General features: G+C 27.2%; 3 protein-coding genes across 7 annotated transcripts in view; all 3 read left to right on the plus strand.

Moving 5' to 3' along the window:
- The first annotated feature begins 947 nt into the window (after positions 1 to 947).
- On the plus strand, positions 948 to 2,379 carry LOC136086815 (zinc finger BED domain-containing protein 4-like). The gene is made up of 3 exons (XM_065809306.1): positions 948 to 973; positions 1,526 to 2,000; positions 2,065 to 2,379. The coding sequence occupies exons 1-3, from the start codon at positions 948 to 950 to the stop codon at positions 2,377 to 2,379; spliced, it is 816 nt and encodes a 271-aa protein (XP_065665378.1).
- LOC136087370 (zinc finger BED domain-containing protein 4-like) lies at positions 1,212 to 3,700 on the plus strand. The gene is made up of 2 exons (XM_065809931.1): positions 1,212 to 3,077; positions 3,323 to 3,700. Exons 1-2 carry the CDS (start codon positions 2,395 to 2,397, stop codon positions 3,630 to 3,632), a joined length of 993 nt encoding a protein of 330 aa, XP_065666003.1. The 5' UTR covers positions 1,212 to 2,394; the 3' UTR covers positions 3,633 to 3,700.
- A 13,107-nt stretch (positions 3,701 to 16,807) lies between these two features.
- The window catches only part of LOC136087371 (histidine-rich glycoprotein-like), a 12,138-nt gene continuing 2,682 nt past the window's right edge, over positions 16,808 to 26,263 (plus strand). Inside the window, exons 1-5 of one of the 5 annotated variants that reach the window (XM_065809932.1) lie at positions 16,808 to 16,865; positions 19,117 to 19,218; positions 19,308 to 19,395; positions 25,238 to 25,639; positions 25,801 to 25,866. In XM_065809932.1, coding sequence (XP_065666004.1) covers positions 16,809 to 16,865; positions 19,117 to 19,218; positions 19,308 to 19,395; positions 25,238 to 25,639; positions 25,801 to 25,866 — 715 coding nt within the window. In that variant the 5' untranslated portion in view covers position 16,808. Of the gene's footprint in view, positions 16,869 to 17,594; positions 17,934 to 18,661; positions 18,811 to 19,116; positions 19,219 to 19,307; positions 19,396 to 25,237; positions 25,640 to 25,800; positions 25,867 to 26,263 lie in introns of those variants that run through there. The other 4 variants (XM_065809933.1, XM_065809934.1, XM_065809935.1 and 1 more) reach the window with 4 other exon arrangements.

Raw genomic sequence — 26,263 nt, forward strand, 5'->3', positions numbered from 1 at the left:
GAGTTGTTTTCAAACTTTTTCAAATTTTTTGATGTATGATGAGTAAAAAAGCTTAAAAAACAAATGTATAACAAAAATGTGTACCTAAACTTGTACTCTCGAGTACAAGTTTAGGTTCTCGAGTACAAGAAAGGAAGGGGGGAGGGGGGCAAGGGCGGATCCAAACCATGTCTTAAGTGGGGGCAATTTTAATTTTTTTTTTCGATTTGAGTGATGCAGACGATCTAGTAATGTGGGGGAGGGGAGAAGGTGAGTTTCAGATTTAATTATTTGTATGCAAGCAATTACACAATTTTAAATTTTATTAAAATTGTAATTTTATTTAGACAGCCTAACTATATTAAACACAGCAAGTTGTTTGGAAACGGAAATAATATAGTTAGGCGTTTAATATATAAACTTACAAAAATAAAAGTCAAAAGTCTTACTTAAAAAGTTTTTAAGACTTACTTAGAAAGTTTTGAAATTTTGTATATTTGTAAGTTTATATATTAAACACAGTTTAATATATAAACTTACAAATATAAAAAAAATTTGTTATCTTACTGTTTTTTGCCGAGATCTTGGCAAACGGGCTGGATAATTTCTCATATAATTTTCTTATTATTAGTACGCTTGCTTTTTTTTTAAGGGTGCACCGATGCCAACTTTTGGCCGATGCAGAAGCCGATGCCGATGCGTCAACCGATGCATCGGCATCGGCCCTGAAACTGGATATATGATGGAAATATACATCTGAATGGAAATGCCACATTCCATTCATGTGACGATGAAAGCAACATTTTGAAATTGTTATTGTTGAAGTTTATTTTCCATTTTTTTATTGTTCTCTTGACAATTAGAGCAATTACTTCAATTGAAAAGCTCGTTTTATAAATATTGACTTTCGTCATTTTGTTCGAATTAGAACGATTTTGTTTTTTATAAAGAATGAATGGAAGATTTTAATGCCGTTACTTCTAAAAATTGGCAAGTTTTTAGCAAATGTTTTTACGAAGTTAAAATATAAAACAATACTTATTTTAAATGTTTATCTATTAAACGCTATTAAAGCAATTTTCTCTTCCAGTTCCCATTTATTCAAAGTATTGTTTCAATTAAACTTTTATTCCTCTCATCTAAAAAAGGAAGAAACGACGCAAAAAAAAAAAAAATTCTATACAACGTTATTCATTCAATTCAATTCAAGTTTAATTTTTTTTTCTCTTTTGTTCTACTCTTTTATAAAAATAGTGCGCGATGAAATAAAAACTTTTCTTTCTTAACGTAGAATTAAATTTAGAGATATTATTAAATTAGAATTAAAGAAACAATGAGTAAAGCAACAAAAAGTCCAATCTGGGACTATTTTGATATTGATAAAAATAATCGCTCAAAAGCAATTTGTAAATTTTGCAAAATGAAAATATCAAGAGGAGGAACATCTGGCAAAAAAATCAACATCTAATTTAAGAGGGCATATGAAAGCAAAACATAAAAGTTTTCCAGAAAGTAGATCTAAAATGTTTCAAAAAAATTAACACAGAAAAAAAAATGTTATTGCATCTACTTCAACCAGTAAAGAGAATGATAATAGCAAAGTATCCGTTAGCAACAGTGTTACAGTTATTCTAGATCAAAAACATCAATCTAAGCTTGAGGAAACTATTAATAAGCATAGGAAATGGACTTCAAGTGAACAAAGAGCTCAAAAAATAACTATGCTTATCGGAGAAATGATATGTGTAGACATTCAGCCGTATTCTTTAGTTACAGATCAAGGATTTAAAAAATTAATTATGCATCTTGAACCAAGGTATACCATGCCCTTTAGAAAACATATGACTGAAACAGTTGTTCCTTTAATTTATGAAAAAATGAAAATACAAATTATGAATGATGTAGCAAAAGCAGATTTTTTGAGTTTTACCACTGACGGATGGACTACACATCACAATGATCTAAGCTTTTATTCATTAACAGCACACTGGATAAACTCAGAGTTTAATTCTATGACAGCTGTGCTACAGCTTAAAAAAATAACAGGCTCTCATACATGTGTAAAGATATCAAAATTTCTAAAAGACTTTAAATGAATGGAAAATACCAACTAACAAAGTGTACTTTGTCCTCTCTGACAATGCTGCTTTTATGAAATTAGCCATAAAAGAAGCTGGTTTAGAAAAAAATTCTCTAAGTTGTGTAATCCACACTCTTCAGCTTTGTATAACCGATAAGCTTTTCAAACAGCAAACAATTGTAAATGATCTTATAGCTAAGTCTAGAAAAATTGTCACACACTTTCATCATTCTTCATCTTCCATGGATATGCTACATGAAATTCAACAGCAGCTAAAGTTACCCCAACGTTCACTTATACAAGATATAGTAACAAGATAGAACTCGACATTTTACATGCTAGAAAGACTAGTTGAACAAAAAACTTCACTAACATTATTTTTTATTAGAAATCAAAAGTGTAATGCCTCTAATCTTAATGAAGACCAATGGTTATTAGCTGAGACGCTTATCTTAGTTTTAAAGCATTTTGAGGTGGCCACACTAGAGATGAGTGAAAATAGGGCATCAGTGTCTCAAATTATTCCATTTATAGTTTCAATGGAAGCGTACCTAGCCTATGCTTCAGAAAATGCAGGTGAAATAAAAACTATAATAGAAGAGTTGAAAAAAGATTTTATCTCAAGGTTTTCCAGCTATAAATATAACAAAAGCTTGAACATGTCTACAGTTTTAGATCCAAGATTCAAACTTAGTTATGCCATATCAGATGAGGAGAAAGACACAATAAAATCAAATATTCAAGAGAAATACATGAACCTAAATAAAACTGATATTACAGATTGCCTTTTAACTACCGACAACTTAACTCAATCAGATAATGAAACAAACACTTCATCTGAATCAAACCAAGAACCTAGCTCTCCACTCAAAAAATTAAAAATGGCAGAAAACATATACAATTTCTATCAAGTTTCAAAAGCACCTCTTGACACTGAATTAACAAAATCAACAAAAGTAAGGAACTGTAAAAAACTTTCAACAGAGGCACAAATTTATTTAGAGAAAAAGGAAAAAATGTAAGTTAAAATGATTTTTTTAAATAAGAACTTTGATAACTTTTTGTTCTTTTCTAATTTATAATAAATTATTATAGATAAAACTAAATTCTAAATTATCATAAAGAAATAAAAATTGAAAAATAAAATGAAATAAAATAATATTACTAATATTCATTAATATTTAACAACTTTTAATAATAAAAATTTGTACTTTACATTTTAGTTTAGTTTTTATATTTTTTGTTTACTTACTTTTCTTTTAGAACTGATGAAATAAACTTTTACTTATCACTGCCTAATCTACATCAAAAAGAATGTCCATATAAATGGTGGGGAAATTACAAAAATACATGTATAAAGAAACACTCTAGTAGCAATAATATTTTAGACCTCTCATACCTTGCCAAAAAATATTTAGGAGCTCCGCCTTCTTTTGTGTTCTGTGAAAGATTGTTTAGTACTGGGGGAAATATTTATAAATCGACACGGTCCCGACTAACTGCAGAACATGAAAATCTAGCTTTTGTGCATGCGAATTGGAAATTTTTAGGAGAAACGGAAACAAAAAAATAGATTCACAGTTTTATATAACATATTTTATTACTTTTCATAACATAATTAAAATTCATATTTATTTTTAACATGACGCAAGTTGGTCTTTTATGTTTTAAATATGTTATACTTTATGTTTATATTTTTTAAATGTGCATTTCTTGATTTTAAACTTCTTTGTAGAGTTTTGGATCCATAAGTTATATAATTAATGTACTAAATTATAAGAAAACTCTAAAAAAGTAGAGAGCCCTGTTAAAAGCAATCAAAAATTTTTAGTTTAGTGGTTGCATATATGCCTATATAATAACTTATTATTAATAAGTTATTATATAGGCATATTAAGTGAATTAGAAATTTAAGTGTCGCCCAGCGTGACCAAATACTTTTTAAAGAAGCTTGAGAAGATATTCAATTTAGAAAGAAATGCCAGAAGCAATGCGAGAGTCAACAAAATTTTTTACAGAAAGTATTAACACTGTAAGTAAATCGATGACTGACCTGGGAAATAGCATAAGCCGTTCTATTGATCTTTTGGCACATGCTATAATATAAAATCAACAACAACCATCAAGCCAAAATCAGTTCTATCAACATCCACTAAATTTTTAATTTTTTTTTTATAACAGTAGGTATTTAGTAGCCTTTAGTTTTAAATCAATTTTTCTTGTTTAAACTCCCTATCTTGCTTTAAGGCGATCTCTGCTTTTTTAGTTGGCTTTTGAAATGTTTGAAGAAAAACAGCATTTCTTAACTTTATATTTATTGTTGAACTTGCAAACACTTTAGCATCGTGTACACTACCTGGCCACATGCACTCAACATCCATAAAATAGCCTTTGTAGTCACACATTGCTTGAACATTTAGAGAGAAATATTGCTTATAGCAAAAAAAATCTTCTGAGTTAATTAGTGGACGACGAATAGAAAATGGGTGCCATTGATGCATCCAAAAGGCTTGTGTCATTCCAAATTTACTTTCAAACTTTGAAACTTTGTTTTGCATTTTAACTTTATTTTTTGGAAGAAATATATACTTTGGTCCAAGATACTTTGATATTGCCTTACAAACTGTAACTATAACGGCAGAAGCAGTGCATACTGCAATTCCAAAAGTGTTTGCAGTTTTGCTCAAAGATCCAGTATTTTTCAAGTAGTACTAAGCAATAGTTACCTTTTTATCTGCTGATAAAGCTCTAGAATTGGGCGAAAGAGGATCAAGAGATTAATTAGGGCTTAACTCTGAAACCAAATCCATGAAAAGAAAACGTGAAAGCCTAAAATTATTTTTCCACACATCTCTGGGAGCTACACCAGTATTTTGCCACCATAAATCAGTTCGGCCAGTTTTAAACCAGCAGCTACAATTCTTTCTTTTTTAGCGCTTCTCTCTGGCTTGTTTCATCTTTTGAAGTGATCTTGAACGTGTACGTAAAAGAATAATGTTGAAAAAATTATCTAACCTAAATTTGTAAAGCTTATACAACATTATTAAGCTTTTAAGTTGCATTATTTGTGTTATAATAAAAGTTGAACAAGTTGTTAAAATACAATGTATTTTATTGTCCACAGCCGCCATCTATAAAATTACTATTTTATTGATAAAGAGGCCAGCCCGGCTAAAACAAGCAAGGCTGACCTCGATATCAATTTTTTTTTTTCGCTAAATAGTTATATATTCACATAAATGCAATTTTAAAACTGGCTTCCGGGGTAGCTCGGAAACGAGCCAACTCGCTTTCCATATAAACAACCCCTGAGTTAAAGATGTAGGCATGTTACAAAAACATATCACCATCCGTGATATTTTGGCTCCAATTTTGTGTGACAAACTTCGCATGCCTTTTAAAAGTATATAAGTTCTTCATCATTTTTACTCGCTTGATTTGGCATAAAAAGCATACTTTGCTTACTGTTTTTTTAATAAAGAATTACACTTTTATGTAGTGCTACAATTTAATTTTATTCTTCACCTCATTCTTACTTGTGATGGTTTAAAATATGCGAGCGCGGACCTTCATTAAACTACAGTGGCTATTTACAACATTCAATTATCTATGCTATTAGAATATTTCAAGTTTGTATGATATTCCCCTGACATCTAATTTTTTCCTCTTGGATTAGATTTTTTTATGTTTTTGACATCTATTATTAAATATTTATTAAAACTTTTTATTGTGAATTTTTTTTAGTAATCAATTTAGTGTTAAAGATTTGTTATATTTTTATTTTTATTCAAAATCATAGGCATAACTGCTAATTAAAAGAGTATTTGTACTAAATCATCCTACCAAGAAATTTGGTATAGGCTAGCAGTACATTAATGATAATTTTTCAACAAACCTTCCATTACCTTTTGGAATTCCAGTATTGAAGGGTTATGATATGTTCACTTTTTATTCAAATGGTTCCAATTTAATTAAAACAATTAAAGCACTAAAGAAAAAAATCAACTTCGTTTACAAACACAGAGTTCGAAAAGTAATTAATAGCTTTATGAAAATCAAAAACATTTCAACTGTTATTAGATTTTAGTGCTAGAAATCTCTTTGTCGTGAGCCTTTTGTAATTAAAACAGATAAAAAACAGTCTAATAATAAAATAAACAATTCCTTAGTTCCTGTAATTGTTCAACCTTCTGCCACTAAGAGTGCATTGTGTGTATCTCTTAGATTAAAGTTGCATAAAGCCATCAGTGATAGGCTTTTTAAAAACAAACAAAAAATGTATATCGTATAAACAGCCTAAAAAGTCTGTTACGAAAGCAAAAACATATGCGAGTTCTAAACCAAAAGCTAAAGCGAAAAGAGGTGCAGATACTTAAGCTTAAAAAACATATATATGATTCAGAACACAGGTTAAGAAAAATCATTAAATGTTAAAAAAAAAATGCAAGTATTTAAGGAATGAAGCAAAACAAGCAAACATTTTCAAATAGAAATCAACTTTGAACTTCAAAATGTTAAACAATTACATCAACAATTTCAAGAAAAAGAAAAATGTATAACTGCTAATAAATAATTCAATTCTTGAAGAAAATTTATGTGAAAAAAAACTTCTTCCCAATGTTTGAAAATAGATCATACATCGTACACATTCAAACTAAGGCTGTTTATGTTAGATGCAATTGTTAATCAAGTGCCAATAACAAACATTCCAATTATCTTGGAAAACTTTTCTCAAAGAATTAGTGCCTTGTCGCAGTACTGTTGAAATAATGGTAAGGGAATTATAGTAATAATAACTGACTATCAAGCATCAGAAAAATTACTATCTAATAAAAATGTTACACTTGGCTTTGATTCCACCACACAAAAGAGTATCCATATCAATTTTGTACATTTTAATACACAATTCGAGTTTTTTTTTTATGACTGTTAACCATTTAGCAGTTGGTACAGCTATTGACTACCATCAACATATAATTAATACTGTGGACCATCTTGCACATTGACATTGGATTTGTTAACTTAGGAAATTAACTTTTTTTGGAGAAGAATTATTAATTAGTAGCATGCTTCAATCATTAAGATATAAACCATTAAATGAAGAAATGTTCTGTAGACAAATGTCTGCTTGTCTAACTTGCTGTGTTGATGTTCTCCACAGACAACATAAACATTATTTCAAAATGGAAATAAAAAAAGATTTTTTGATTGAAACAAGATCTGCTTGAGTGAATTTATGCAGAGGAGGTTATGGGCATGTTTAGTGCTGCTAAAAAACGCTCCCCAATTTCACTTTGTGCTATTTGTCATCTCAAATATAAACACAAAAAAACAATGTTCTTGCTATTACTGACTCAATGAAACTGAAATAATAAATCAATTTTGCAATTTCATATGGAAGAAAAAAAGGTAGCAAAATTGTAGTCAGCACTTAGAATTGCGAAAAAAAATGATAAAAGAGCAAACTATAACATAAGTAAAAAATAAACTTGAGAAAAAATTGAAAAATCAAACTAGACAAAATCTAGGTGTACAATTTCCTGAGCTTGATCCATTGACCAAACAAGATATACTAGATATTTTAGAAACTAAAATAATTGGTTGAAAGATGTTTCACACTTGAAGTGATGTTTTGAAGTAAGTTAGTTAATAAAATGAATTTTTTACTATTTTGGGAAAGAGGGTAGGTGGTTTGTGTAGTCTACTAAATAGTTTTGCTTGATTACTGGGTGGGGGCAAGCTAATAATTGATTACCTAATTTGTTAACTATCGCTTAAAATAAAAACGTGCCCCAATCTCATTTTAAAAAATTAACAATTTTTTTTATATCTTTTTTTATAAATTTCTAGAACAGACCTCAAATTTAGCTCTGAAAAGGTTTAATAGTATTTTGAAGTTAAGACAGTTAGGAAATGCTCCTTGTTTTATAATTTTTTTTTATACTCAAGCGACCATGATTTTTAAAATATATTAATTATTTGGTATAGCAGTATGAACATTCATACCACTCATTGTTTATATAAAAAGTTTTATATTTTTCAGGATGAAAAACTGAACTTGCTGGCATTTAAACATTGAATCATAAAAGAAGTGAAAATGCAATCTTTATTACATTATTTAGATATAAACATAATTTTAGATATGAGTCTTAATGTTTAGCATCTTCAGATACCTAAAAATGTTTTTGTTTTTTTACTTTTTACATTTTTGTTACTATTTAAATAGTCAATCTTTACAAATTCAAATATTGTTATTAATTTTCACAAAAATTTTCCACAATTTTGTTCCCTCAACTTTATTCTAAATTTAATATTCTTAAATAGCTGATGATAATGAGACAAGGCTGTTTATTAACGGGCATAATAATTATAAGTAAAACCCTAACCCTTAAAGCCTTTTTTTTTCGATATCAGGAATTTTCCCTTTGTTCTTAAAGCGAAGTGTGCCGTTGCTTAGCTTACAAAGTTTTTAGTATGACATAAAGTTAATCCGAAACGAACTTGATAAACTTAGAATTAAATAAATTTTGTGTATATATATATATATATATATATATATATATATATATGTATAGATAGATAGATAGATTGAGAGAGAGAGATAAACTCCCATTAAATGGCTACTAATTACAGTTTATGTGAACAAAAGTCAAGTCTATGAAAGGTGTTTTTTTTATTTAATCTTTAAGTAACATTAGATGTCTTGTTAAAAGAAAGAGGGTTTTTTATGAAAATATTGCAATATTTATACAATTTGCAATGTTGAAATTCATGAGTGTGAAAAATTGGTCATAATATAATATAATGTAATAAATATATACACTAAATTTTCCATTAATATTAAGTTTACCCAATGAAAATATTTACAAGTTGCACATAACTTATAAGAGAATTAATTTTTAAACGGTAAGTTTAATGATAAGCTCAAGTTTTTGAAAGTGCGCGATAGTAATTAAAACGTCACGATAATTATTCATTAAATAATAATTTTTTTAACTTTTGAATAAAATAATTCAAAACTTTTCGTATAATCAAAACTTTATTCTTATTTCTTTTTCGTCCATCTTATTTCGTCAATATTATTATAAGTATTTTTGAGTTTTTTTAGTTTGTGTTTCGTTATTATTTTTGGGGAACTTTGCCCTGCCTTTTTAGTAATTTTATCCTCAATTAAACCTCGATCAACAAGAGCAGTTTGCACGTTTAAGGACCTTTTAGTTGTTAATTTTCTAATTGTTTTTGACGATTGAATTATTGTACGGATATTTGGAGGAGGCTCTGAAGATCTAGGTTCTTTGAAAAAGTACCTTGAATAAAATTAGGATTTTCAAAGTTTGTTAAAATTTCTCTGGAAGAAAAAGATACTTGCAGGATAATATTAGGGTTGAGAGGGTAGATTCCTGTAGATCTGAATCCTGATATGGCATTTATTATCGTTGTGGTATGCAGCGATGCTTTAGTAAATAAGAGCGGAGACCTTAGTTGTCACCGTGATTGCCCAGGTAAGTTTGTTTTAAATTTTTTAATGGCAGTATTTCAGTAAGGTGTCAATGATTGAAAACACTTTTTTCCAAAGCATGAAATTCATGACTGCAATGCGCATGTGGATGTTTAACTTTTCGGCTTCCTATATTACAGCAATATCCAAAAGACTGCAACGTCCATCAAAAATAAATAAAGCTTTTCCTGGTAATCAGTACATGTTAAAATGACTCAAAAAAGTACAAAGTTTTTCCTTTAGTAATACATATCTTTTTGGAGTCATACAAATAATACTTTCAAGGAGCAAATTATCCCCATATTCGTGTTTAAAATATTTACCTCAATGCAAGTAGCGCGGTTGTTACTTAAATAAAGTTTTTGTAACAATTTAAATATTTGCTTTTTTTTGTTTCATTTTTTAAACGTTCACATTATATTACAGTAGTTTGCAGTAAATTACAGGCTTTGATTGCAATCGCAGCACATATATACATAACCTTAATATCATAAATCAAAAATAAACTTGTGGTATTATTAGCCGATTGTGGTCTGGCGTTATTAGCCGTAGTACCACACTTTTTGTAAAACGTTTTTTTTTTATATTTAAATTGTGACCATTGCTTATTTTCAATAATTGAATATGCTATCATACATATGAATTATAAAATGAATAAAAAAATAGCAATAATACATTGACTGTTTTGAGCAAATAAAAAATAAAGTCGATACTTACATGATCAACGATAAAAAAAAATTGGTCTAAAATCACGCTCACTACACTTGATAAAATAAATATGAATAACTCAAAACAACAATAAAATGGACGGCAATTCACAAATAATACAACTTAATAACTCAGAAATGATTGATCTAAGGTATTCTGACAATGATTCCTAGATGTTTTCACTGAATATTAGTTAAGCCAACTTTGAACAATGAAATAGCGTTATATGTCGCTGGCGTTATTAGACTACTTTACTCTATATATTTATTGAGGCTTAGCTTGAAGGACATTTTTCGTTTCATTGATTAACTGCAGGTTCCGTCATACAACATCTGAGTACATTTTTACAACTTACACGCACTCTATTGCAGTTATCGTCTTTCCAATTTGTTTGGAAAAATTTCTTTAATGTCATGGTACCAGTACCATTCCAGCATTTTTTTGCTGGAATTGTAGGTGTTTCTTTATGCATTTTGGTTTTTAAAAGTTATTTTTGCGTATGTGACTCTTTTTTATTTATTTATTTTATGGATTATCTAGAAATAATATTGAATGGTATCAAGCAAGTCAGTGCCGGTTTAACCCACGGACACATCAGATACGTGCCAGCAAGCCACGTTTCCGGTGTGTCTGTGGGTTAAACCAAATTTTTAATTCGAATTTTTGAAAGATATATAATTTGAAAGAAAAAATAATATTAGCCTTTACCCTTAACTTCTTCTTTTGTCCCAGAGATTTTTATTCTTTGCAACAACAACGCATGCGACATATCGCACGGACGTTTTTTTTTAATGACTTAAATAAACTTTCAAGCTCAAACGTAATGATAAAAAAACAAACAAGTTTGATAAATAAATCAAGCAAATAAAGAGTAATAGAATTATTCTATAAAAAATATTCCCTTCGTTATTGTAAATACTTTTTAACAATTAATTTCTATATAAGCGGCTTTTCCTGATCTTAACGACGATCCTACTCAGAAAGCAACAACGAGAGCGGAGGCCTTCGGACTTTTGACAAAAATGGAACAACTTGAGACAGCTACTTTAATGATCATTTGGAACAGAATCATGGAGAAGCTCAAAAAAGTTAACAAGAAACTGCAGTCCGTCAAGCTTGATTTAGGTACGGTTAAAGAACTGTACAACTCCCTGGAGCATTATATGTTCCAAGTTCGCTATATAAAGAACTCTTTATTAAATAATCTCTAAAATAAATCTCTTGAATAATAACAATCTTAACTAATAGCAGACTCGTGTACTTTAATTGTTAAAGTTACATGCTATCTTCAATTTATCAAATTTTAATCGGTCAGGAGAGTCTTTCAGATCTTTCTATTGTTCAAATAGAAAACCAGGTATTGGATTCCATTGATCTAGAAGATATCATATCTGCAACTCGCAAGCTTAAAATGCAAACGAGAGGTATTTTAAAACCTATACTAATCGCAGCGTGTTTTTAATAAAAAATAACGTTATTTAATAAAAACCATAGTGCAACAATTACAAAGATTTTTTATTATTTTAAACCGCTGTTAAACTCGGGCCAGAAGACTTTAAGGCCAGAAGACCTTAAGTGCCGGGAGGCCAAGTAGTACTTAATCCGGCCCTGGAGCTAGTTGTAAGAAATGGGAAAATTTTTATTCATACAGAAGATTTAAGAACTGGGTTTACTCGCTACCTTAGGTTAATGATTCTGCTAAAAAAGCTTTAGGATTAATTCATAACTACTCAAAAATGCGTGTTAACAAAGTAATGAAGCAAGACATTCATTTGTCAATAGCTGAACATTGATCAAAGCATGCAATCAGTACCAAAACAAGCTCGAAGAACTCTTGAAACTGCATTTAATTTATCATGTTGTTGAATGTTCATTTTTATATTTAAACATTCTTTATTTGTGATTTTTATGTTGTATATTATTGGAACGAAAATAACTTTTTATTTTATTTTTTATTAAAAAAAAGAAGCATTTATTATTCCAACTATTTTTATATATACAACAATTATAGCTTTTAAATGAAATTAATAAAATGTGGGCGTTTCCGAATTTATTAATTTCAATAGTTTAGTTTTTGTAAACTAATTAAAATTAACACATATAACTTCATTGACAACACACATCAACACAAAAACCTTTAATAAGTGAACGTTTATTTATTAACGGTATTTATGTTGACGTGCGTTTTCAATAAAGTTATATATGATAATATGATGAATTATAACAATTAGGAAATTATTTGTTTAAACAAATATTTAAAAAAGACTTTAAAAAAAAAAAGATAAACCTCTACGAGGTACGAGGTAATCATTATATTTTAAATCAAATTTACAATAAATAAAATATCAAGAAACAAAGTTTTAATAACCAAGAAAGTTTTAAAAAATGCTTTTTTAATGACAAACTTTACAAAAGCTATTAATGTCTAGCTATCTTTTAACAATTTTTTGAAACACAGATTTATACACGACATGGTAATATTACCTAGAGAGATCCAAAGTGAGGTGGCTCTATACAAAACGTTGTTAGTATCTTTGTACTTGAGTCTTTGGAAAGTAGCAATAACTTTTTTTCATCAACCAAGTTCAAAAGGTTTTTTATTGTAAACAGATTTTTCATAAAGGATGGATTTAGATTATTAATAGATTTAAATACTTCTATCATAAGAAATTTTAAATTTCTTACGCAAACCTTGTAATCTTTGGCGAACTCTTTATGAAATACCTTACTCTGAAAATGTAAAACCTATCATCACTTATCCAGATAACTATAAAATAACTTTTATTACAAAAACTATATGCTTCCAGCTCATGCTATAAGGAAATCATAAGGAATGAAATTATATGCGTTAGAAAGATCAATACATAAGGAGCCGACAATATCCTCTTTTTCAATACATTCCTGGTTTGCAAATCTTGCAATGAGCATATCAGTAGCAATCCTTGAACAACAGGAAATAAGCCAAATCTGGGGTTTATACAGACATTTTTTAGCAGTTTTTTGGAGTTTTGCTCATCGGTTACTTAGTGGACCATCAGTTACAGCTACTATAAATGACTAGCCAATTACTTTCCGAGTGGCTAGTTATCGGCAAGCCATTTTTGCCGGCTGCCATTATTGGACCACTAAATAACTGATAAGCTAAACAGCAGCTGACCGTTTAAAATGCCTATACAGGTCCACTAAAATTCTTCTATAGAATGTTTGCTGGGTAGGCAATAAACAGTTATCTGAAGTTGTTTCACCCTCTAACAGTACCTTTTCACTGCTGCTTATTTTTAACATAATGCTTCTGCTAATTTGTAACACACACAAACACACACACACACACACACAATAAATAAAACGACTCGCGTGATTTGTTAATAATTTCTATACAAATTAAATTAATTAAATTAAATGTTAAATTAATTTCTATACAAATTAAAAGTCACAAGATTTTCTTTTTTTATGTTTGAAAGTTAGTAAGTAACCTTACCATAATAGCAAATTATATATGCTCGATTTACTGCTTACTCCGCGAGCTTATTTTTATAAAAACTTAGTCCGTCCCAGATCACAATCTAATTTTTCTAGAAAAATAACCGACTATATATATATATATATATATATATATATATATATATATATATATATATATATATATATATATATATATATATATATATATAAATTATGTTAGGTAGTAGTAACAGTATCGAAAACAGCCAAACTAATTAATCTCGAAAAGGGACTTTCCGGAATAACATCAAAATAGAAAATAACATCGAAATTGTAAAAAAAGGAATTGTATCGAAAATCCGAAAAACAGAATAATCTCGAAATTGTGAAAAAAGAAATAATATCGATAAGGGACTTTTCGGAATAATATCAAAAAAGAGAATACATCGAAAAATCCCAAAAGCTGAATAAATAGAAGGCCAGTATTTTGCGGTTTTAAATTAAAGTGTAGTAATTATACTGTATAATTGTATAATTTATACAATATAAACTAAAAGTTCTATTAGTAGCACAAAAAATATTGAATGTTGTGTTGTTGGCTATTTATAAAACGATTTAAAACAAGATGTTTTGATTTGACTTTCATTTAATGTCAACAAACCATAAAAAGTTACAAAATTTTTAGTCAAAATCAATAAAGACTTACGAACCATGAAAAGTTTAAAGGATAAAGTTATTTGTAAATATGCAAAACTATATGCCAACTAAGTCATCTGTTATATGTGCAAAAAATTTCAAGAAAAAAATACTTTAAAATAAGGAGAGCATGATAAAAGATCCTGCTTAATGAAACAATTAAAAAAGCTAATTAAAAATCCTGAATAATAAAACAAGAAGAGCTTGCTAAAAGATCCTTTTTAATAAAAGATTTTAAATAACACCCACTCTACCTCCAAATACCATGGAAAAATTACTATTACATGTTGTCATCTGGTCATTCTGTTCCAGAATGTTTAACATTGTAAATACTAAAAAAATATTGAGCAAACAATTTTAAATACATTGCTGGTATGGTATGTAGCTACAAATGTTAAAAATTAATTATCATATTGTATTTTAATAAGATTTTTTTAAATAAAATTTCCTTACCAGAAGTTATTTAGTTTATTATACAAGTTGCTGAGAGCTTAAATGAAAATATTTTACAAGTTGCCTATTATCTTTACATAACGTTTTGTTATAGATATAAAAATGCCTTACATATATATGTTGGAACACTTTCCTACTTACTTACAAAATCATGCAAAATCTGTTTGGTTTGGTTTGGTTTTTGAAGAACTTAAAAAAAAAATAAAGAAGAAATCAGAAAATACTGATAGATATGCATTATCTTAGTGTTATACTTTAATGCAATTATTCAAAGCATACACTATATCACCATTAAAAATTATTGGGACATTCTGGTAATATTGACGCAATAGAATATGCAAAGTTGTTACTTAATATTGGCCCAAAATGTTGCAAAGTAACTGTTTAATATTTAATGAAATGTATTTACAGAAATATACAGAATACTCTGAACTTTGTATTAAAAAAAACTTAAGTCTAAACTTTAAAAAAATGGTATGCAATGGAAAATTGTTAAGAACATTCATTAAGTAATAAGAACATTCCGTACATAATAAAAACTGCTTCAGTTATAAAAATTGATGGTAATTGATTGAGAAATGAAACCATTGAAACTGTGACTATTTCTTAAACAGTGCTTTTGGTGTGCAAACTTATGTATTATATTGATAAGTTCTCTAACGACGTTTGGGAATATTGAGTTTCTTAAAAGTTTTTCAAATTTCAAGTTTTAAATCGAATTGAATTCCATTGCACATGCAAATTATTGTTTATTGTGCGTGCAAATTAAACTGTTGATTTAAACTGCTGTTCTTCATTGTAGATAATGCTAACTTCGTGTAAAGTTGATGGGATATTTAGGTGAAAAGTTAGGAAATATTCATCGAACTCTTAAATAAGTTTCTTATTGAAAAGTGACTTAGTATTAAAAGTTTCTTAAGATTTTTTCCTAGTACTAGTTTTTTATAAATAAAAAAAAGTGTGATCAGAAAATCACATTTTCGGTGTTAATCATTAAAACGAGTTTTCGATTTTATTCCGTTTTTATCGTTTTCGATATTGCTCCACATTTGTTAATATCGATATAAAAACTTTTCAATATTAATCTGAAAAACACATTTTCGAAGTTAATCATTAAAATGAGTTTTCGATTTTATTCCATTTTATTGATTTCGATATTGTTCCGCGTTTATGAATTTCGATATAAAAACTTTTCGATATTAATCTGAAAATCACATTTTCGATCTTAATCATTAAAATGGGTTTTGGTGAGTTATTTTTCGATATTAATCATTTTTTCAATCAGTATCTTTTTGATACTATTCCGCTTTCCCTTATGTTAGTGTATTCTTCAAATAGAGGGCTCAATGTTCTTAAAGAACAGAGCAATATATATATATTTATATATATATCTATATATATATATATATATATATATATATATATATATATATATATATATATATATATATATATATATATATATATATATATATATATATATATATATATATATATATATATATATATAAATATATATATATATATATATATATATATATATATATATATATATATATATATATATATATATATATATATATATATATATATATATATATATATATATATATATATATATATATATATATATATATATATATATATATATATATATATATATATATAAATTGATTTTAATAATAAAGGCAGCGTATAACTATTTTTTTAAATACATTTTAGTTATGATAATATATTTACGATATTTCGTTGACCTATTGTGGTCAGCGTCATCAGGTAATTACCTTATATATATATATATATATATATATATATATATATATATATATATATATATATATATATATATATATATATATATATATATACATATATATATAAATCGTACAACTTATGTTTGTCGGGAAAAAATTTATACAATTTTGTTGCTATCAAATATACTAAACAAACAAAATGAATATCAATTTATCATCGACTTCTCGAATGTCACAACAGCGGACACAATTTCTTGTAGTAACGTTTTTAACATTTTTAATATTTTTAAAGGTTTATTGATATTTTTTAATATAATTTTTTTTTTTTTTAATTATCAAAAACAATAATTTTTTTAGGTTTAAAAACTTATTTGATTTGCTTATAACTAAATTAAATTTAAATTTATTTTGCATTTAAATAATATATAGCACATGTGAAGACCTATCCCCACGTCACGATTTTCTACATTTTTCAAAACCCTTGCGAGCTTTTTTTTTTCTATTCCGTTAAAGTTTAATGTATTGCTTGAAAGCACGAAAGGTAATTGATATGAAGCCCCCTTTTATTTACAAAATAAGTCTCAGCTTTAACTAACTTTATGATCTAAATCAAATCATGAATGATGAAAGGATATATATTTTTTACCATTTTATGTGACATGCCTGAAATTAATTTTTTTTTAATATATCAGAAACGTTTACAATTAATGTTGATTTAAAAAACTAAATTTTAAATATCTAGAAAGATTTTATCAATTAACATATCTGGACTTGAGTCTTATAAAAAAATATGATTTTCATTTTTTGTATTTAGTAAAAAAAATTAAAAAAAAATGTTTTTTCAAAAAAATTATTTATTATCTAAAAACTGAACAGATTAATAAATTATTTACTTTATAAATTAAAATGTCACGAGATTCAATTTTTTTTTTTTTTTTTTGTATGTATGTGTGACAAGTTACTTTGTAATCTGGCCATAATAGCTAACTACAAAAGCTTGTTTAACTCCGGTTTCTCTCAGCAAGCTTATGTAAAGTTCTTAACAGTTTCGAAATTGTCTGCTCTCGTTTTTCAATTTGTTGTTTTTTTAAATATTTTGATTGACGCAATTCCCTATTGATTTTATGTTTAAATTTCAAGAATTGTTTTAACTTTTAGTAGCAGTAGGAAAAATAGAAGAAAAAGGAGTATTTAGTAAGACATCACAAATAATTTTTTTTTTCTTTGTTAATTTATTTGAAAGACACAAGGGGCAAAACCAAAATATTTATTCAAGAGACATGTTTTAATTAAGGAGACTTGAAAAATTTTACTGAAAATTTAGGTACCAAATTTTCATTTTAATCTTAAAGTTAATTTTCATTTGCAGATTGTGCATAATAGACAATCATAAAAAAATACTTTTTTTATGATTGTCTATTAGAAGAACAAAATCCCCTTGGTTTCCTATTTTCCCCTATACAGACAGCAATTTTAATCTTTAAATTTACGGGTTTCAAAATTTTTATACTTGTTAGCGATTTTAATTTAAAGTCATTTTTATTACTAGTGTATAACTTAAATGCCGGAAAATTGTAGCCTGGGGCAGCAATTGCATCCTATTTTTTGTCATATACATTAAACAAAATGTTTTTTAAAAGTTGTCAATGCAAGCAACCTTAGAAAAAGCCATGCGATCCTTAACTAAACAGTAAGAATCTTCTACAGAAGAAGGTTCAAAGTTTTACTTTGAATTTATTAGGAGTCCCAAGTATTTTAAATTCATTCGTATTTTTTCCACGCTTTTGGTCCTCTAATTAAAATTGAAAATTCAGTTCTAGAAAAATAAGTTTTGAACCAAGTGTAGGTGTTGTTTAAACCTACACTTATCTTTGCTTATCTAATTTAAACTACAAGTTAAAAACCGAGTAAAAAGTCGAGTGTTATTTTTAAAATTAGTTTGAATATAAAAATCGGAGATAATAAATATTTATTTGATCGACATTAAGGTTATTTAACTTAATAATCAGTTCTTGAGAATGTATAAAAAGGCCTACATTGGATATCATTCTTGAGTTTTTGAATTTTAATTTGAGCTACATAAAGGAATGTTTACATAATCAAGGTAACAACAAATAAAATAGAAATGAATAATTCTTTAGCAAATTTGATTTTACAAAACCTATGCTGTAACACAGGAAAATCTTGGAATTAGTTTTATGGTAAATTTCTTTTTTAAAAAAAAAAGAAAACGAATTTTAATAAATAAATTAACTTAATCACAATTGCAATTAATTTCTAAAAAATCAATTTTTTTTGTTATTATTATATATTTAACATCTTTTAATAGAAAATATATAATACATTATATATATATATATATATATATATATATATATATATATATATATATATATATATATATATATATATATATATATATATATATATATATATACTATATATATATATATATATATATATATATATATATATATATATATATCATGTGAAATTATATCGTACAGGTTAATCAAAAAATGCGACCGCTTTTGCTGTTGTTTTTTATCGCAACATCAAGTTTATCAGTCATTTTCGCGCGTGTTTGGCATGAAGAACAGTTAAGACTAGTACGTTATCATTTATAAAATTGAACTCCAAATAAGCTTTTTTGTAAAACCTTATGCTTCACTCAATAATTTTATTTTTATCATTGCAGATTAAAACTCAAGATGTTGGCGCTGAAATAAAAGAGTATTCAAAAAAGTTAAACAAGAACGGAGAAAAACTCGACTTTGAAATAAAAGGTAAAAAGATTAGTTTGTATTCCAGTTTAACCGACCGACAAAAAACCGACCAACAAGAAACCGATCGACATGAAACTTATTTATATAGTTGTCATAAAAGCAAGCAAAGAAATATAAGGTTTAAAAAAAATATAAGATTATATAGGAAATATAAGATTTTATAAGAAATATAAGATTTTATAAGAAATATAAGATTTTACAAGAAATATAAGATTTTACAAGAAATATAAAATTTTACAAGAAATATAAGATTTTACAAGAAATATAAAATTTTACAAGAAATATAAAATTTATAAGTAAATACCATGATATAAAAACTTTATTATAATAAGAACGATAGTTGCTCGAAAGCAGTTAATAACGAAAATGCAAAACAGTTTCTTTTTATTTAAAATAATATTTTGTTTTATTATTAGTAACTAAAGGTTTTTGCTAAAAAGAAGAAGTTTTTGCTAAAAAAATATTGCGAAAATCTAAAATCTATATCTAGAACTGTTGCTTTTTGTGAACTATGTAACTATAAAACGGGGGTTTTTAACAAAAAAAATTATATTTTTTTATATTTGCAATTTCAAATAAATGCAAATAATATTTTGAAAATTAACATAAAGTTTTGCATCTTTTGAGTACCCGTTGATGATATTTGTGTCCGAGAAAGGAACCTCAGTAACTCATCTAAATCCAAAAATGTGTTTTTATTTTCCTGTTATAACTAATAGAAAACTATTCGTGTCTCTGAATTTTTTATTTTAAAACTTTTTTTTGCTATAAAAATTGTTCCACCCATGTTTTTGTTTTTTGCTTATTTCTGTTATTATTATGATTAAAAAAAAATTCAATTCATTTAAGTAAAATAATAAAAATAAAAATTTAGTTAATAGACATATAAACTAACTTTAATGATAAATTCATTAAAATGCAGCTGACTCGTGGTTTTCATAGTTCTTTAAAACATAATTTGGTGTTACTTAAAACATGCTACTTGAGCCAGATCGTCTCAAAAAATAACTTATTGGTCGTTATTCTAAAAACAATTTATTAAGTTTTCAATTAGGCCCCTTTGAAACCCAAAATAATAGTGGGAAGTTCTAGCCATGGTTCAAGCAACTGTCAAAAAAAGTGTACTAACAAAATACAGGTAATGCTAGAACTTTTATATTGTTATTTAAAATTTATTTAACAATAATAAACACATTAAAAAAAGTGGCGAAAAACTAATTTTATTTTTCGTTCAATTTTCCAGACTTTAAATTTGCAAAAACTAGAATCAAACAATTTTGTCTAGTTAAATAACAAGGTTTTTGAAAATTATTTATTTTGAAGATAAACGTTGATTGGTCATAGCATATTAAACGTTGATTAGTCATAGCATATTAAACGTTGATTGGTCATAGCATATTAAACGTTGATTGGTCATAGCATATTAAATGTTGATTGGTCATAGCATATTAAACGTTGATTAGTCATAGCATATTAAACGTTGATTGGTCATAGCATATTAAACGTTGATTAGTCATAGCATATTAAACGTTGATTGGTCATAGCATATTAAACGTTGATTGGTCATAGCATATTAAATGTTGATTGGTCATAGCATATTAAACGTTGATTAGTCATAGCATATTAAACGTTGATTGGTCATAGCATATTAAACGTTGATTAGTCATAGCATATTAAACGTTGATTGGTCATAGCATATTAAACGTTGATTGGTCATAGCATGTTAAATGTTGATTGGTCATAGCATATTAAACGTTGATTAGTCATAGCATATTAAACGTTGATTGGTCATAGCATATTAAATGTTGATTGGTCATAGCATATTAAACGTTGATTAGTCATAGCATATTAAACGTTGATTGGTCATAGCATATTAAAAGGTTTTAGAATAAAGTTAAAACTTTTTAAATTTATTTAAGTTTAAAAAGTTTATTTAAGTTTAAGTTTATTTAAGTTTATTTAAATTTTGAATTTTTATTTCAGTCAAAAACACTTGAGTGGATTTTTTACTTCATTGATTACAATCTAGAGGTTTAATGAAAGACTCGTTTATTTAATCATGATATATTTATAATTATATTACCTAGGAGTTAGCTGGAAATGAGTATAAAATATGGCTTTTAGTTTTAAGTCTTATGGCTTATGGAAATAAGCCATAAGACTTAAAAATAAAAACTCCACACAGTTTTATTTAAATATTTAGAGTTTTATTTAATTACCAAATTTGCCAGACTTTCTTTTGTTGTCAAAAATATTATTACAGATGTTGTTGTTGTACAACATTAGTTTAATACCTTTTTGAATATTTGAAATATTACATTTAAAGTTGAATTGCTGGTTCAACACTGGTGGTCCAACATCCAATCTGATATACCTATACTTTTCACAACATCACCCACCCCTCACCACCGCCTTCATCCTGCGTTATTTAGCCTAAAGTAGTTTTATGAAATAATAAATTTTGCTTTTTGATTTGAGTTCTAAACTAAATTTATGTTTATTAACAGATTTTAAACTTCATTTAATCATTTTGAGAGTTGGAAAGTTAAAGCCTCTAAACCTCTCATTAAAAGAGGCTTTGAAGCTTTAAATGTAAAACTCAGTAAACTTTCGTGCTTTTAATAAAAGATTTAAAAAAAAACTCATAAAAATTATTAGTCAGATAATGAGGGTTAAGTTTTGAAGTTTTTATTGTTTGCAGACTCCAATAACTGCTTTTTTTTGCAAAGCTATCTCACTATATATAAGTATAATATACCCAAGTTTCGTTGTTGCAAAGCTCAAATAAATGCACTTTTTGCAAAGCTTTTTAATTTTATAAAAGAATAAATATATCCAAGTTTGATGTCTGAAAGTTAGTTTTTCTCAAACATCAAAAAAGCAGCCGCAATAACTGGACCTTAGCCATATCTTGATCCATTTCACGCTAAACGTCTATTCAGCAGTTGCAGGTGATATTCCATTTGTAGAAAATGACATAAAGAGTTTATGCGTCTCTGGAAGAGACGCTTTTGATATAGTCGTTTTATTCAATTTTTCAGATAGTCGATACATTTGCGATCTTTTGTATGATAAACAAAAACTGCCATACAAAGTATAACTGCTTTGCTTCCGTTTTGTATAATATCATTATTTAGACTTTTTCAGTTTTTTTTCTGAAAGATTACTTTTTAAAATTTGGAGCAGTTCCTAGATGTTTTTTTATATTTTTGACGATGACATTTATACCCATGTTTGTCATTTTGATCAAAACCTTTTTCGACTGAATATCTTTGTAAGCATGCGTCAGCTTTGTTTTCAAATTGCATTATCTTGCGCTATAAACTTTGCTAACCTATGCGGTGCCTTTCTTAATATTTTTTATGAAATTCATATCTATATCTAGTTCTTTAAATTTTTATGATCAGCCAAAAGATTAATTTTCTAATCATTGTTTCTCATCCAAGTAAATCTGATTTCACCATTCTAATGCAATCCACAGCTTCTTATAAGGATAGGTTTTCTTCCGTGGGTTCTTTGAATTAATTTTCAAAATTAAAACCTCTAATCAGAAGCGCATCGAATATTTTTTTGTGCATATGTTGAATCTATATACCTTCCATATTTGCCCACAGACTTTTGTCTTGCATATCCAATTTTTTGTTATGTTCAGAAGTTATTTTTAAAGGTGCTATAGGTGCTACATATTTGGAGATTATAAAATTTCTAGCTAACCCTTTAGTTGTTTAACTGTTTTGAATGTGTATAGCATCCGTATAATCATGTACCTCTTGTATCCGAATAAACAAAGCAACGCATTTGGGACTCACGCTACAATGAAATACAACTACTCACACATGGAATGACATGGGTATGACTAAAAAACACATTTATTTTTTGAGAAATGGCATAGCAGGAAATGATGAACTTTTACTAGTATTAACATAAATATTGATACTTTTTTCCAAGCCAATAAAAATACTTTTAGCAATGCAGATAAAAATTGATCCCAGCAGTCTGAAAATACAAAAAATTCAAATTTTTGCATTTATGGTGGATCAGAGATATTTATAAATATTTCAAAATACCATGAGAGTTATTTTTGTAGCTTGGTCCATATGATTTAAGATTATGTTTAGTTTTTTTGGTAAAGATTGTTGGTCCTACTCATTTGAAGTCATGATGTATATTTTTGGGAAGTAAGGGGGCAGGAGTCAATGTAATAGAAAGAATTTAAACAAAAGCAAAATCCATTGAAAATGTAGTTTTTATGGCGAAAATGTAGTTTTCAAGAGAGTAAGATTTAATTGATGAAAATTAAAAAAAACTGTAAAGATATCATCCTGAAAGATGAAAAAAAAGTTTTAAAATGTAGACAATAAAATGAGAATTTTCTCAATGATCAGAAAGGATTGCATGTTCAAAAAATGTTGTGCAAAAAAATATTTTTAAAAATAAAAAGTGAAGTAAAAAAAAAAATTTTAAGGTTTAAAGAGTCCATGGGAAACAAAGGTTGTTTATTGATAATTTTGAAAAGGCAATAAAATGTTTAGATACTTACTGGAAATAAGTACTTCTAATGAATAATTATAGATATATTTTAGTACATAGCAAAAAAAGTTAACAAGCCCACCCCTTCTTCTTTAACCTCCCAAATACACACATTTTAAATGGATGTGATTGACCATTCCAATCATCTTTACTAAAAAAACAAAATCTAAAGCTATATTGATCTAACCAAAAATATAACTCTCATTGTATTTTTTATATATTTGCAAGTGACCCTGCCCTACTACTAGTCCAAAAAAACAAAAACTTCTTTTGTTTTTTCGGATTGCTTGGACCAAACTTGCATCTCCACTGGTGGGGGAGTTTTTTTTTAATTTGGAAAAATTATTAATATTTTTTGTTACTATATGCAAAAGTTCAACTTTTTTTCGTTTTTTTTTTTTTTTAATTTTTGAAAAAAAGAAATGTACTTTTTAGACAGATTCTTTTTAGGCTTGTTTGGTAGCACCTTTTGAATATTAGTTCTTGACAATGGGTCATGCATTGAATAAAAATGGCTGGTCATCTCTCTTTTTTTTTTTTTTTTTTTTTTTGCTTAACATTTCATTGCTAATATACCACCAAATGCTCTCAGGATTCAAACAGAGAGTTAGCTGTAACATCCTCCTTTATTTATATACTCTAATAAAATTTTCTGACCCTTGTTGTTACACTATTTTATAGATAGAGACATGAGCTCCAAGTTTGAATTTTTTTTGGCTTCATTTGCAATGACTACACAATATTTTATATCATTAAATGCTACATTCAGTTCTCGTCTAATTTTAAGTGCAACTATCGTCCATCCCTTCTCTACAAAATCAGATAACTGGTGCACATCAATGCGTTTGGGGCATTTGTTTTACGATAAAATCCAACAGTTGTTTTACCTTTGTAAACAAGTATTGGTTTGCTGTAATATTTATATCTGCCAACTCTTAGTCATTGACAGTCTTTTTGTTGTTTTTGTTATTTTACTTATCTTAATAGCTAATAATTAATAGCTTTTTTTAAATAATTAATAGCTTTTAAATAAATAATAGCTTTTTTTATTATTATTATGTACATCTTACTACATTATCATCTTACATGTTATATTCTTAATAAATTTCTTCTCTTTTTAATCCATTTTACATTTTTTTAGATAAAATATATTTTTTTATTTCAAATCCGGTAAAATAAAGTATTTACTGGATTTATGTCTATAAAGTGCTCCAAGTTTGTTTATTAACTATAAAAACACTATTAAAAATCTTTTCATATCTAAATATTTTTAACTAAAAAACTCCTAAACTGAAATATTTCTAACTTTTAGACTCTGATAATGAAGAAAACAGTGATGAAGATGAAAACTCTGAAATTGAGCTAGATAAAGATGAAAATCTAGACGAGAGTGAGATTTCTGAAAGCACAAAAAACGGCGAGGCAGTAAGTTCACTTGGACACCATCATCATAAACGACGCCATCATCATAAGCGTCGTCATCATCATGGTAAAAGAAAGCATCATCGCAGACATCACCATCACAGTAAGCATCATCATCACCGCCACCATGGAAAGCATAGACACCACCATCATCATCATCATGGAAACCACAGTCATCATGAAAATCATAGCCATCATCATCACCACCATGGCAACCATAGTCACCACAAAAATAAATCTCATGTGGAAATACCTGATTCAGAAGAAATTGTTTTAGAAGAAAATGAGCCAGGTTAGCAATTTCATTGTACTTTTGATTTTGTAATTTTAAAAAAAATCGTCATCAGGTTAATAATATTGTTGTATTATTAAAATAATAGTAATTAGCTTTTAAACATTTTTCATGTAAAACTGTTGATTCTGATTTTTATTTGTTTTTTTTTCTATTTTCAGTATTTGAAAACGATAATCCAGTGCAATATGAAGAAAATAAGGAAAACTTTAGTGAAAACAACGAAGGTTTTATGTTCATTTTGTGAATTTTATTGTTATTGTTGTTGCTTGAAATGTTTGATAAAAATCGGAGTCCCAAAAGGACTCCGGCTTTATATCTCTACTTTTTCCAAGTCTATAGTGTCTAGAAGCTCTAAACATGATTGCTGACTTATGATCTGCTATAAAAAAAAAGTTCATTAGATTTAATGACTTGAAACTTATTGTTTTTAAGCCCGGAGTCCTTGCCACCATTATACCAAAGGACTCCAGGTTCAAAAAATGATTTTTCCTCTAACCTAAAAGTCTGAATTTTTTTCCTATTAGTAGTCTGTAAACTTATTTATATTTTTAGAGTTACCAAAAACTTGGAAAAGTAATCTTTTTATGTAATCTTTTGTGTAATCTTTTTGTGTAATTTTTG

Source organism: Hydra vulgaris, chromosome 11, assembly GCF_038396675.1.
Source record: "Hydra vulgaris chromosome 11, alternate assembly HydraT2T_AEP".
Classification (NCBI taxonomy): Eukaryota; Metazoa; Cnidaria; class Hydrozoa; order Anthoathecata; family Hydridae; genus Hydra; species Hydra vulgaris.

Coding starts and splice junctions, on each gene's coding strand:
- LOC136086815 (XM_065809306.1), top strand. CDS start 948: ATGCCGTTACTTCTAAAAATTGGCAA. Junction 974..1,525: donor TTACTTCTAAAAATTGGCAA/GTTTTTAGCAAA, acceptor AAATTAACACAG/AAAAAAAAATGTTATTGCAT. Junction 2,001..2,064: donor AGTTTAATTCTATGACAGCT/GTGCTACAGCTT, acceptor AATTTCTAAAAG/ACTTTAAATGAATGGAAAAT.
- LOC136087370 (XM_065809931.1), top strand. CDS start 2,395: ATGCTAGAAAGACTAGTTGAACAAAAAACTTCACTAACATTATTTTTT. Junction 3,078..3,322: donor TTAGAGAAAAAGGAAAAAAT/GTAAGTTAAAAT, acceptor CTTTTCTTTTAG/AACTGATGAAATAAACTTTT.